We start from the raw sequence: 15,483 nt of genomic DNA on the forward strand, positions 1-15,483 counted from the left end.
CGGCCCCCCAACCCGTGTTGGAAGCACTCATTGAAACAACAACATGGCTGGACGCCTGTCCTATAGGCACAGCGGCCTGTAGGAACGAGGGATCATTCCAAGGGCTGAGGGTGCGGCGACACAGCGCAGTAACAGAGACCCGGTGTGTGCCCGCGTGCCGTGCGCGTCTTGGGACCCGATCGTGAAGCCAGTGCTGCAGTGGTCTGATATGGAGCAATCCGAGCAGGGTGACGGCGGCTGCGAATGCCATATGCCCCAGGAGCCTCTGAAAGAACTTCAGTGGGACCACTAGTTTGCTGTCGAGCTCCCTCAGACAGTTCAGCAACAGGCGAGCGCGTTCCTTGGAGAGGTGCGCTACCATGGTGATCGAGTCCAGCTCCATCCAGAGAAAAGAGATCCTCTGCACGGGGACGAGTTTGCTCTTTTCTCGGTTGACCTGAAGCCCCAGTAGGCGGAGATGCCCAAGCACCTTGTCCCTGTGCATAATCAATTGCTCCCGTGAGTGGGCTAAAATCAGCCAGTCGTCGAGATAATTGAATATGCGGATGCCCGCGAGCCGAAGGGGCGCTAAGGCACCCTCCGCGAGTTTGGTTAAGACCCGCGGAGACAGAAAGAGCCCGAAAGGGAGGACCTTGTACTGCCACGCTTGACACTCGAACACAAACCGCAGAAATTGGCGGTGGCGTGAAGAATGGAGACATGGAAATACGCGTCCTTCAGGTCTATGGCTGCAAACCAATCCTGAGGACGAACGCATTGGAGAATGCGCCTCTGCGTGAGCATTCTGAACGGCAGCTTGTGCAGACAGCGGTTCAAAACGAGCAGATCTAGGATTGGTCGTGACCCACCGCTCTTTTTGGGTACGATGAAGTATGGGCTGTAAAACCCACTCTCCATCTCGGCTGGAGGAACTGGCTCGATTGCACCCTTCGCCAGGAAGGCACCGCAAGGGGCTGGCCCACGCTAACCAGGCAGACAGAGCCCTCGCTATTGGAGTCATCGCTACAATCGCTGACGTACCAGCGGTGGGGCAGCGCGGAGTGGGTGTGCTGATCCGGGAAGCACGAGGGTCCCACAGAACAGCTGGAGGAGAGCGATTCGCTCTGGCTCCGCACCCTAACTCCGGAGAGGGGGCTGGAGGGCTGAGGGAAGGGAGACCGTCCCCCCAGCGCTCGTGAGCCACTGGCGAAGCACGTAGAATCTGCAAGTCGGAAGGCAGCGCGTCCCGGACTGGCAGAGTTCGTGCTGTCACATCCTGGGAAGGGGAAAAGTGCTCTTTCATTGATGTTTTGGTGGCACTGAAAAGTACCGTTGTAATTGGGGCCCTGCCCTCCAGCAGGGAAAGAGCAAGTTTCCTCTTCTCCGGATGGCCTGTCTCAGGGACGCTTCGCGGTCCGTTTACCGTACTAAACGGCGCCCTGGGCAGGGGGGGCTGCCTGCTTTCGAGGTGTACGGCGCGCGGCCCTCGGCGAGGAGCAGCGAAGGTGGATGGCTCGGCGGGCGGAGCGGGCTTACGGCCGCGCTGATAGATGACATTGCCCATCGCATCCGACTGCTCTTTCCCACTCTGGAACGGGAGACACTCGTTCACTCTGAAGTGCTGAATAGCAAGAGGAACCCTCATCAACTCACTCAGAAAGGATCTGAAGCGAAAAGGATGGCGTTTGCTCGCTCCAGGTGAGCTTATATGCTGGGATAATTGGCAATGCAGCACACCTGCGCAAGCTTACGCTGCCAATTCATTTCATTCATTGGCCCGTTCAATACTCTCCAGACAAGCGGCTTCTGATCCGAATCCTCCCATTTCGTGGATTTTCACAAAGATCAAATCCACTTAATAGCGCTGAAGTTCCCCGACCGAAGGGGAACTCACATTATAATTAATAGTGAGTACCAACTAATCACATTAAAATAGAAAATAATCATGGATATACATAAAGTAAAGTTTCATAATGAACATTTCAGAAACCTCAGGATTACTTTTTGTTTATTTTTTTGCCTATGTGTATTGTTGGTGTCAGTGTAACTGAAGGAAAAAAATATTGCTAAAAAATGCTCTAGAACGGTCCATCTTTTAGATTTTGCTAACTGTACTTTCAAATATTTTTTTTCTTTTTCCATTAATAGGCTTTTTGAATTTTGATTTTACCTTCATTTTCAATTAATAATATTAAAAACATGAATTATCTTTTAATCACATAATTAATAATTAATCATGGGTACTCATAAACCAATGAAAATATGCGTATTTGCTGTGAAATTATCCCATCAAATGTGCATTAACGCTTAGTGGTGGAAAGAGTACTGAAAAATCATACTGAAGTAAAAGTACATTACTTGCCTAAAAATTTAGTGTAAGTAGAGTAAAAGTATCTGTTGTAAATATTACTCAAAGTATGAGCCCTTTCTAAAGTACTCAAGAGTAGTAAGTAGTGGGTATTACACTGTTAAAAGCTGATGCATTTACATGTAATTTGTGGATGTGTGTAAACGTAACATTATTGTCCAGCAGGCGCACAACATCATAAGACATTAATATTAGGTTCGATTTAGGTTGTGATATCAGGTAACCACAATTCAATGTCTAGCCAGCATCTAAGGATAGCGTTATTTTGATGTCCAATTACGACATCAAATGACATTGATATTTAGTTGACTTTAGGTTGTGTTGGAAAGTAACCAAAATCCAACGTCGAGCCAAAATCTTAAACCAACATCATATTGATGTCAAATACTGATATTTATTCATCAGTTAGGGTAACCAAAATCCAATGTCTGATAGACGTCATACTAGTAACGTCCCAATAGACAAGAAAAATAAAGTAGTGACTGCAGGTTGAAGGAAAGTAGTGGAGTTAAAGTACCAATTGCTGCACCAAAAATGTACTCAAGGAAGAGTTACAGTATATTTGAGTAATTAAACTAACATTAACCCTAACGTTGTGCATACCTATGTAATGGTGACTTTTATTAACTGTAATTTGATTCAAGTTTATTTGTATAGCGTTTTCACAACACTTTAAAACCCAACAGACAACTTTATCCAATGTAATGAGTGTAGTTAACTCAATATTTATTCAAAGTTAATTCTACTCATTTGAAAAGAGTTTGAAGGTAATAAGTTAATTAAATACCTCATTATTCAACTTAAATGGAGTAAGTTCACAGTTAAAGATTAGTTTTATTAACTGAAATGGTTTGTAGCAATCGGTTTCCTTAAACAGTTTGAGTTACCCTAACTTAATGGGTTTTACAGTACTCAGTTAATTTGAGTTCTCTTAATTTATTGAGCTTTAATGTGCTCAAATTCCTTCATTTAATCAAATGTATTAAGTTCACAGTACTCATTAGGATTACTTTTTGATCTTAAATAGTTTGTTGCAAAGTTTTCTGAAATAGTTTGAGTTACCTTAACTTTTTGGGTTTTAAAGTGAATAATTATTGCTTTATAGCAGCTTTACAAAAGTTACACGTTATGACATTACAATCTGTCATTAAGTTAAGGTGTGAGTAGGGTGGACAGTACAGCTGTCAACCATATAATATGCAGTTATATAATATAATTTACTTTTTCAAAAAGGTGATGTCTTCTATTTTAAATTTTACTATGAAAGCAGAACAAAACAGTCTGGACATGCATTTTTCTTTTTAAGTCACGTTAAATATTTAAATGATAAAATGTAAAGCTGCAGCAACTTATTGACAATAAAAATAAGCGACAACTATAAACAATGGATAGCATCCGTATACATGCACAAGATACATCCAGCACTTATGTGAATACAGTAGTACAGTGGTTCTCAAACTGTGGTACGTGTACCACTAGTGGTACGCAGGCTTCCTTCTAGTGGTACGCGGAGGAATGAAATATGTCATGTACATGCTACATATATTTCAAAATTTATCAAAAATTATGTATGTAGTATGCCATATATGACATATAGCCTATATTTCTGAGGTAATTTGCCATGTTTTTTTTTTAAACTTTGCAGAGTTGTAGCTGCTTTACTGGGCCTACTACGCTACTGTATTTCAATACTGCTCATTTTGGTGGTACTTGGAGAGACTAATTTTTTCTGAGGTGGTACTTGATGAAAAAAAATTGAGAACCACTGCAGTAGTACATTACAGATGTATGGGCAAAAGCATATTAAATGCAACGAATAAGGTTTTACAAATGCAAAAATATCAATAATAAAATTTGTCTTCATTAATTACATAATTAACTGATCATAAAAATAATTATAATGTGTAGAAATAATCACAAATTTATTTTGTATTAATTCAATAAATACTATAAGTGTATTGATATATTTTGTGATTTTAAGAACTGTGGTATTTGTCTAAAACTAATCAAATAAAAAGTATTTAAAAATATGTAAAAATATGGTAAAAATAGCATGGCAATGACATAATCTCTGTTAAAAAATGCTGTATAATAGTGTTTACAGTCTCATAATCTCATTTAAAGCCACAATAAAGGCATCGTTCACCAAAAAAATTAGCATCCTGTCATCATTTACCTTTGCTTGTTTTAAACCTCTTTGAGTTTTTATTTAATTATTTATTTTTTGTTTAACACAAAAAGACAAATGTACATAGAATAATGGAAAAGGAAAGTCAGCCATTTTTTCTCATTATGGATGCCATTGTTTTTTCCAAAACATTCTTCAGAATATCTTCCTTTTTGTTTAAAAGAAAAAAAAAAATCAAGAAACAAATTAGAACCACATGAGTGTGAATAACTGATGGGGATATTTGTATTAGGTATGAACTATCCCTTTAACACATTTGAACATATACATTTAGCTGTCAGTTTTAGCCATCATGCACTGAGCTAGTTAATGCCCCACATAGGAAATTACAGGCATATCTACATCTCTGATCATTGGCAATGGTTCTACAGTGGGAAGAATATGTGCCTGCCTGCTATTTAATGTAAACAGCAATGGGAGATTTATTTTCACGATCGCAAAACACAATGGCAGAGCATGACAAGGAGCCAACAACAATATCCTGTTTCATACACACTGTCCTACTTTGCAATTCAGGCACAACATTTTAAAATGAGACAGTAATGCATGCTATTGTGCTAGAGGAAACAAACTAAGGCGAATTCAGATCTATAATAAACAGCGTGCAATTTGCTGGAGTTACACTGGAAGTGCGGCTGGTGACGATAAAAATGTGTTCATCTTTTGTTTATCCTTATGAAATGGTGTGTTCATTCAGATTAGATGTACAGTAACATTGTGTTGAAATTAAATTGTGATCATGGGGATATAATTATATATTTTTCTGTTCAGTAAATCATAGTTTTTGTAATCAATTCTGTTACAGCAAAATGTCTCCATTCTTTATTTGTTGTGTTAGCGTTAGCATTAGCACCTATTAGCTTTTCTGTTCTAACTCCATCTTGCACAACTTAACCCAAATTTATGTAGATGTAAAACATGCTTTATATCAAGGGCTTCAGACAAACCGATAAGCATTCAGTGCAGCTTATCCCAGGTGCTCTAACAGATAAAAGGTTAAATGCATTTTTGGAGACTTCATTTCTTCAACATGTAACTTCCATCTTGCAGTTGTATTGTTTTCTGTAAACATAGAAAGTCCTAACCACGGGCAAAGAGCTTAGAATGACCAAAAGGCAACACTCAATAGAATGTTCCATTGCAACAGCAGCACCCAGCAGCAGCCCATTTTGGAGTGAAAGCGGTCGGCTGTCCATTGGATCTTATTGCTGTCGCTATGAAAAGCAGCTGCTTTGTTTTTTTATTTATTTATTTAGAAAGTGCATTAAAGCTGAGATACAACCCGAAAGACGACAATACAACACTTACTTTGACAATCATCAGAACTTTTAATAGTTTATTTTACAGACTTTTGATATGCTGCTGTTCTATTTGAATTTCCATTCCAAAATGGCCACCGCACCATCTAGTGCAGGGCTATTCAATTGGCGGCCCGCGGGCCAAATCCGGCCCCCGAGGCACTTTGTTCCAGTCCTCCAAACAGTGTGACAAAGACATCAAAAATAAATTTAGTTCAGTCAACAAACGGCCACTATAGTTATAAAGTTACGTGCGTCTGTTGCACGAGCTGCAGTTAAAGGCAGCACAGTGCGTGAGTCATAAGCGAGTGGTGCGGGCAGCCGAAAACATGTTTGTAGAAAAGGCTATTTGTACAATGCACTGATATATTTCACTATTAACTGCGCTTTAATTAGTTACAGTTTATTAATCGTAAAGTCCTCTCTTAGCCGCATTTCTGTTGCGCAGAACGAAACGAAACCGCTGCAAAATGCCAAGTTGCCTTTGCGCCAGTTTTAAGTTTGAAGTACACCGAGGCTAATACGCACGCACACAGGATTAACTATAGCAGCGAGCGTTCCCATATCACGTCTTTTCCGCTTGCAAGTTTCTTATTTCTAATGTAAGAATATATGACAATATGCGGGCACAAGCGGAGCGAAAACATCTCACTGTGAGAGTTGTGCATGACTTTCAGTGCGATGTAAACAAAAGATATGTTAGACGAAATATTATAAAATGATTATGTATCCATGAATGCAGATGACAACCGTTAATCTAAATAGCTACTTACCTAATATAAAGCTTGAATTTACATTAGATGTGATAACCGTGAAAGCATGATTATTCTTCAGACTATATAATATTACGACCAAAATCTATAATTGTTGCATCCCTAATTGTTATGCAGTTCAAAACATAACATATGAATGTGTCTGAATGTAGAAGAAGCTTACTTCAGAAATGCAAAAAAAGTCTATTGTACAATGCACTGATACTATGTAGTTTCAAAATACAATATATTAACATTTTAATGTAGAAAAAGCCAATGTGGCTGTCTTAAGGAGCAAAAATATACAGCATATGGGGCCTTATATGCTGTTTTTTCATCACTCATATAGCAAGTTATATCTCTCCGACCCTTCGTTTGGGATGCTTTTCATGAACCGGCCCCCACAACAAACTAATTGAATAGCCCTGATCTAGTAGTTTCCCAAATCGCACTAGAGTGTCGCCTCTTGGTGATTCTATGCTCTTTGCCATGGGCAAGCTAAAACAATATCATTATTGTCACCATTTAAACTTATGAGCAAACACGTGTTTTTTTTTGTTTTTGTTTTTTTTCTCCAAAAGCATATTTATTCATTCATTTTCTTTTCGGCTTAGTCCCTTTATTAATCCAGGGTCGCCACAATGGAATGAACCACCAATTTATCCAGCACAGGTTTTATGCCGCGGATGCCCTTCCAGCTGCAACCCATCTTTGGGAAACATTCATACACACTGATTCATACATATACACTACGGACAATTTAGCCTACCCAATTTAGCGACCTGTACCACATGTATTTGGACTGTGGGGGAAACTGGAGCACCCAGAGGAAACCCACGCAAACGCAAGAAGAACATGCAAACTCCACACAGAAATGCCACCTGATCCAGCCGAGGCTCGAACTAGCAACCTTCTTGCTGTGAGGCGGCAGCACTACCTACTGCACCACTGCATCGCCCAAATGCATATTACAAATGCATATTGCAATTGCATATATTAAAATAAAATAAAAAACAAATAAATAATAGAGGGCGACGTGGTCACACAGTGGGTAGCACGTTCACCTCACAGCAAAAGGTTGCTGGCTTAAGCCTCGGTTGGGTCAGTTGGCATTTCTGTGTGGAGTTTGCATGTTTTCCCTGTGTTCGCGTGGGTTTCCGCCGGGTGCTCCTGTTTTTGAAAACTGAACTGAAAAGATATGAACTTACTCCAACTTTTTTTCAAAATTTGATTCTAAATATTCAGAAATTAAACACTCATCATTTTCTAAAGCAAACAGTAGTGTGTTATGGCATTAGTTATCTCCTGGTGCCTTTGTGATGTTTTTTCATACAGTGTCATAGCTGCAAACAAGTCGGAAATTAAACTTTGTTGTGGCTTGTTACTAGATTGAGTGTCATTAAGACAGCCCTTACAAACTACCTGATTGGGCAGAGCGAAAGTATGCTCACTCAATTGGCTAGTAAGACTGTCACACATGGGAAATTATATAATACAAATATATTTCATTTTGCAACCTCTTGCTAATCTTGCAATTAGTTAAGTGCAATGTTTCAGATTGCAATTGTGATTCTATTTCGATTAATCACACAGCCTTATTGTGTACTAAGAATAGAACCTAGCCATATTGGTCTAGAAGTGTTTCTCAACCACGTTCCTAGAGGACCACCAGCTCTGCACGTGTTACATGTCTCCTTAACCAAACACACCTGATTCAGACTCATTAGCAGAGACTAAAAGACCTGCAATGGGTGTGACAGGCAAATAAGTCATCCAAAACATGCAGTATTGGTGATCCTCCAGAACAGCCCTTGTCCAGAACATAACAATGTTTCTCTCAAAAGAGTAAGCTTCAATAAATTGGAAATTAATATATATATATATATTTTTTTTTTATTTTTTTTTTTGAGTGAGATGCTAAAGTCTAATCCAAAGCTGCATCCAAAATTGCATACTTAGGCACTATTCTATGCCATTTTGCGGTTATACTCATGACAGGTATTATTTGATAGATTGGTCATTTATTTTAACTGATTTGACAACCATTCCATAGCAAGTAGGTCACTGGTTTGAGTCCTGACTGGCCTTTCTGTGTGGAGTTTGCATATTCTCCCTGTGTTTGCATGGGTTTCCTCTGGGTGCTCCAATTTCCATCACAGTCCAGAGGCATGCGGTATAAGTGAATTAGATAAACTAAATTGTAAATATGTAGTGTATAAGGGTGTGAATGTATGTATCAGTGTTTCCCAGAATTGGGTTGTGGCTGGAAGGGCATCCGCTGCGTAAAACATATGAAGAGTTCAGATACAAAAACCTTTAAGTGCCATCTGAAATTTTCTTCTAAAATTTGCATTTTTCTCAGCCTCCAATATTTTTGTTTAGTTATTTCACTTTAAAGGCAATGTAAGGCACCTATTTTTTGCCTCATTTGCAAAAATTGCTCATTTTAAAAATAAATTGCAGATCGCTTTTAAAGATTTTTTTTATTTTTTATATGAACTCTTCATTTGCTGGAATAGGCGGTTCATTCAGCTGTGGCGACTTCGAAAATATAGAGTCGAAGGAAAATGAATGGTTTTGAATGGGGGAACAGCACAGCATATATTTACATATTAATCTAGTGCAACATCAAGATGCTTACTAACACTATAAGTGTTAAGTTGTAATATAATTAGTTAAACAGGACAAGAACTTGACTGAGCATATCAGCGCCTTAAGTCTCTCCTCAACCTTCACACTTGAACTGAACCGCAGCCTTTAATTCACTGCTGTCAAGACCTTGTTGAGATTGATGACTGGCACGAGGCAAAGACCTTAAAGAAACATCAGTGAGCATGATTTTGTTTGAGCCTCAAGATGGCCACTTGAAAGGCAGCCGGGATTGTTTAAGCAAGGGTTAGGATGTTCTCAAGGGTGCGACGGTTTCAAGCAATTACTCTTAAAGGGTGTATCAGTGGATCATGTGGGCCGCAGCCTTGACACTTCTGTCACCTTTCATGTCACAGATGGTTTTGAACCAGGAAGCAATCAGGGTTGTTAATAGCCTTCTTGGCCTTACTAGGTCAAGACTTATTCATGAATGAGCTACAAGGACACCATCAGAAGGCTATTACAGCGAGCTGTCGGAGAACAAGCTCCTACTGAACAGGCCTGTTAGTATGGCTGTCAGAGAGCTGCAGGGATTTGAAGGTGATGGGGTGAAGATTCTGGGGTGAGTCGAGGACACTGGCTAAGAATATTCAACACAGGCTCATTGAAAAACGCGCTGCTAGTTTAGCAAAAACATAGCTGTATGTAAAATTTGTTGCAAGTTTAACTGAAATAAACACTGGAGGTTAGAAACTGTTATTCTTTTTCATACAAATTATTATTATCAAATAATTAAAAACACAATGTGTTCATTAAACAAGTCAAATTAGGACAGAAGCTCAAACCCATAAAAGTTAACTCACTGCCACAAAACTTAGCGAGTCAGGTGAAACTCAAATGCATATACAATGTTAATGCAAAAGAAACATATCCATGTTTTACTGTGATTGGTTGGTTAATTGGTGGTTGGATGGTTGGCTGGCTGGATGGTTGGTTGGTTAGTTGCTTTGTTGATTGGTTTATTGGTGATTGGATGTTTTTTTTCGGATGGATGGTTTATTGGTTGGTTGGATTGATGGATGGATGGATGGATGGATGGATGGATGGATGGATTAATGGATGGGTGGGTTGTTGGTTGGTTGGTTGGTTGGTTGGTTGGTTAAATTATTGGATTGTTGGACGGTGGTTGGTTGGTTGGTTGGTTGGTTGGTTAGGTTATTGGATCGTTGGTTGGTTGGTTGGTTGGTTGGTTGGTCATTAGGTGGATAGATGAATGGATGAATGGTTGGTTGGATGATTGGATCATTGGATGGTTGTTGGTTGGTTAGTTGTTGATTGATTGACTGATTGAATGACTGACTGACTGATCGATTGATCTATGGATTGATGTTTTATATGTCCCAATTGCTTAGAGTTGACATGCAAAAACAATTGCCATGCAGTGATTCAAGTCAGATGCCAATCAACCTGAAGAGTCATCTGTCAAAACACCCTTTTGTGTTACATTAGGTTAGTTAGTTGTATTATTATTATTGTTGTTATTGTTGTTGTTATGTTACAATGAATAAAAGGCCATCAATTCAGTCAAATTCAGCAGACGTAAATTGAAGCATTAGGTACTCGTAACTATTAAACATAATACTAATTTATTACCTAGTAGTATTAACTAGACACTAGTTTGTATTTATATATATATTAGCACAATATTAGCACATATTTGCTACTAGTAGTTGTTTGAAATATTATTTTATTTATTTATTTTTTTTACATGAACAGAGTTTATTTACTGGGCGGTGCAGTGGCGCAGTGGGTAGCATGTTTGCTTCACAGCAAGAAGGTCACTGGTTTGAGCCTCGGCTGGGTCAGTTGGCATTTCTTTGTGTAGTTTGCATGTTCTCCCCGTGTTCGCTTGGGTTTCCTCTGGGTACTCCGGTTTCCCCCACAGTCCAAAGACATGTGGTACAGGTGAATTAGGTAGGCTGAATTATTTGTAATGTATGTGTGTGAATGAGTGTGTATGGATGTTTCCCAGTGATGGGTTGCGCTTGGAAGGGCATCAGCTGCATAAAACATGTGCTAGATAAGTTAGTGGTTTATTCCGCTGTGGCAACCCCAGTTTTACAAAGGGACGTAGCCAAAAAGAAAATAAATGAATGTATGAGAGTTTATTTACTAGTAAATTCCATACCATAAAAAGTATTTAAAAAGCTGTTTAAAAATCTGACGTAAGATAAGATTTGTTACAAGTAATATTACAAAAAGATGACCATTGTATGCATATTCATTTATCTAATTAGTAACTGCAGTCGCTAATTAATAAGCACTTATGTGTAATGAATGCTTACTAACAATATTTGAAAACAGACTATTAATCTGAAAATTGGTACTTGTTCTTAGTTTTTTAATGAAGTATAACAAAGTATAATTAAATTTGAGCCAATTATATCTAATGCTGTATACTTAATATATAATCAATCAAAATTAGAATCTAATGAATAAGTCCTTGTAACTTTACAAAACACACTAGTATCTACAGAATTAACAGTAGTCACTGAAGAATAAGCACTAGTAAATAAGATGTAAGCAACTAAGAAATACACTTATTAATACACTGGTACACTGGCCTACATATTGACATGATAGCATCATGCAGTTGCTGCAGATTTGTCAGCTCCACATCAATGATGCAAATCTCCTGTTCACTTAAATTTCCTATTATTACCTGTTATTAAATCACTTAAATTACCTTTGTTCACCATTCTGATGCTTGGTTTGAACTGCAGCAGATTGTCTTGACCATGTCTACATGCCTAAATGCATTGAGTTGCTGCCATGTGATTGGCTGATTAGAAATTTGCTTTAAAAAGCAGTTGGACAGGTGTACCTAATAAAGTGACCATTGAGTGTATGTTCTAGTACTATATATATACTGTATATATGTATAAATGTATATATATATATATATATATATATATATATATATATATATATATGTATAAATGTATATATATATATATATATATATATATATATATATATATATATATATATATATATATATATATATATATATATATATATATATATATATATGTGTATATTAGTGTAAAAATAAGTACTAGTACCATGAAAAAGCCTTGTTTTGTAGCTTCGTTATAGTGTCAGATGTGAAGTGGATTTGGTCTTGTTTCTGCAGTTCACTGTTGGATGTTCAGTTGCTCGCAAACACACTTTGCTGGCAGATTAAACACTGAAGACTGCGTTAACACTGCTGTCATGCAGAATGTGTGTGTTTGGACAGTGCTCTCCAGAGGATTCCTGTGCTGAAAGCAGATAAAACCATTACCAGACACGCATACACTCTGTTTACAATTCCCTCTGTCTGTCAGGCCAATTGAATTAGTAAAATTGCACATAAAGTGAGAGGAAATGTCAGCTTTTCGAGGGATCTGAAGAATAACGCAAGTCTTATTCTTTTGGTTTGTTTACAGACGTTGTGGATACAGCAAAGCCAAGCAAGATCCAGATGAGGAGAAGATGCACTTCCACAATGGGCACAGTAAGTCAGACAAAAAAAAAAAAAAAAGACAGAAAGACAGATAGACATAGAGATAGACAGACACACAGACAGCTATTTATATATGTAAAGCTGCTTTGACACAATCTACATTGTAAAAGTGCTTTAAAAATGAAGATGACTAGACGGACGGACAGACGGACGGAGGGACGGGCGGACAGACAGAGATAGATAGATAGATAGATAGATAGATAGATAGATAGATAGATAGATAGATAGATAGATTGATTGATTGATTGATTGATTGATTGATTGATTGATTGATGGATTGATGGATTGATGGATGGAAGGAAGAAACGGACGGACGGACGGACACATACAATCTTAAATTAGGTCCCCACAGTGACCCAATTCCCCACGAGTTTGTGTGCATTCATTATTAAGTCCCCACCAAAATATAATAACATGAATACACAGACACACACATAAACACACAGACAGAGAGACAGATGTGTGTTTGAGTTCAGCCAGAGTTCAGTGGATCAGCCTCATCCTATCATCAGCTCCAGTTCAGAGGGCCAACCCGACGTCAGGCCACTTCAGCATCAATGAGCTTTGTTTCACAACACCCTGGATGTTGATGATGCATTATCTAAAAGTCCTCCGTGAGGTGTAAAATAGAAATAAGCTTGCACACACACATTTATTGGTGGACTCTCCATAGGCATTATTTATTTAAACTGTAAAAAAGCTCCTAAACTTTACCCTTACACAACACCTGTAGCAAAGTTTGAATGTCATGAGACACCATGTCAATGTCAAAGTCAGCTTAATTGTCAACTCAATCACATGTATGACATACAGAGAATCGGATTTGCATTACACTCAGATCCTAGATGCCTTACATATAATATTAATACAAAAAGTAGAATTTTAAAAAGAGATTACAATAAATACAATTACACATATATTCTAAAAATATAAGTAAAAAACAAAAATGTGTAAACAATACAATTACACTTAATGTATGTTTTTTATGTGTTTTGAATTACAAGGACATAAGTTATGTCCTCATGAACCACCTCAATGTTGTCATACCAATACTATTATACACATTTCTGACCCCGTAAACCAAACCATTTTACCCACATATATTCATAATTGTTCAGCTATTTGTACATTTTATATATTATATCCACACTGTAAAAATATCTGTAAATTATCCATAAATACAATTTTGGATTGCATTATGAGACCTTGATATTCCTTCCTATAACTTTAAAAGTAAACCTTGTAAAGGTTAACATAAAGGGTAAAAGGTACTCACATAAAGATATGTGTGTAGAGAAATCAAATATACCTTATACTTTTTGTAACTTTCCCATTACTGGCACATCCATCTGAAACCTGAAAACCTCACCAGCCCATTAGTCTACAACCACACAAACCACATAGCCAATAATACAGCTACACACAAAAGCATGTTGCCATATTCTGATTAGTCCCAAGGCAATCCACCAATATGTTGTGCTTAACACAACAGGGAAGAACAAACATGGTCTCTAGAGATACAACCTCTTCACTCGTTCCTGACGTTTCTTCACCAAACCAGAGAGCTGTGAAGAGCCAACAATCAACACTTCTTCCTCTTTGTCTCTCCTTCTGTCTTTTATTCTCTCTCTCACTTTCTCTTTATCACAGTTAAATTCCCTTCAGTCCGCACGTATATCGATCCCCACACCTATGAAGATCCCAACCAGGCTGTACACGAGTTTGCCAAGGAGATTGATGTCTGTTGTATCACCATTGAGCGGGTTATTGGAGCTGGTGAGTGAGTTATGCGCAAGTAAAAAAACAAAACAGGCCACAGGAAGAGATTTCTATTAACAATACTTGTGGGAAACATGCTGTCTGGTTTGGCTAAGACCAATCAGATATCATATTTAGGACTTACTGGAAAATCGCTCCTCTAAAAATTTAGCAATACATACAGCTAAGTGCAGTTTTAAGGTGAAATGAACATTGGAGTAAGGTGGCCCAGTAGTGCACAACACCACAACATTTCAGAAAACAATATTAAGCTCACAACACAATGACATTTCAAAAAGCAAACATTAACTCACCACACAACATTTCAGAAAGCAAATATTTTTATTTGCTGTTTGACGTGATTTTAATTCAAACATTGAGAGGGTGGGGCATAGTGTAGCCCCTCCCCTTTAAAAAAAAACAATAGCGTTTTGTTTCAGCACTTCTTGACCAGTGAGAGTGGTTGAGCTCAATCACATCCAATGTGAAGTGTCTTGAAGGGGGCAGGACATGCCAGATACTAGAGAGCATTTCTGCTCAACAAAGGGCAAAAGACCTTAACTCGCTGAAATAAGAAAAATGATTTCAAAGATTTTTTTGTTGCCCGGACAAATTAGTTATTAATAGGACATTGGAAAATTGGCAATTATATGTTTAGGTAATGACATTTATCTACCTTTGACCCCTATTTTGAAGTTACTATCCTCTGATTTGTATTGTATGCAAAAAGTGAGAAGTCGTGATCAGTATTGCTGTTTTTACAAGAACATTTACATTTTTAACATTTACAAAAAACATCAAAACCTGTAGTGTATTTATTTGGAATGATTGGCAGTTACTTACTATTTACTTATTGCTATTCTGTGCTTTAGTTGCATTTGCAAATGTAATACATGATATATAATTAGTTTCTATAATTTGAAAGTAATTGTTTACAGTGTTACAATATTTTTGTCTCTGTATTGTAATATGTTACACTATTT

At 37.9% G+C, this 15,483-nt stretch overlaps 1 protein-coding gene across 3 annotated transcripts in view; it reads left to right on the forward strand.

The window, feature by feature from the left end:
• epha5 (EPH receptor A5) overlaps positions 1–15,483 on the forward strand; it is a 214,681-nt gene that overhangs the window by 150,270 nt on the left and 48,928 nt on the right. For 2 of the 3 annotated variants that reach the window (XM_001338028.9, XM_021479281.2), the window contains exons 9-10: positions 12,666–12,733; positions 14,393–14,518. In XM_001338028.9, coding sequence (XP_001338064.4) covers positions 12,666–12,733; positions 14,393–14,518 — 194 coding nt within the window. Of the gene's footprint in view, positions 1–12,665; positions 12,734–14,392; positions 14,519–15,483 lie in introns of those variants that run through there. The other variant, XR_012386171.1, reaches the window with a different exon arrangement.

This window comes from Danio rerio, chromosome 10 (assembly GCF_049306965.1).
Source record: "Danio rerio strain Tuebingen ecotype United States chromosome 10, GRCz12tu, whole genome shotgun sequence".
In the NCBI taxonomy this organism is placed as follows: domain Eukaryota; kingdom Metazoa; phylum Chordata; class Actinopteri; order Cypriniformes; family Danionidae; genus Danio; species Danio rerio.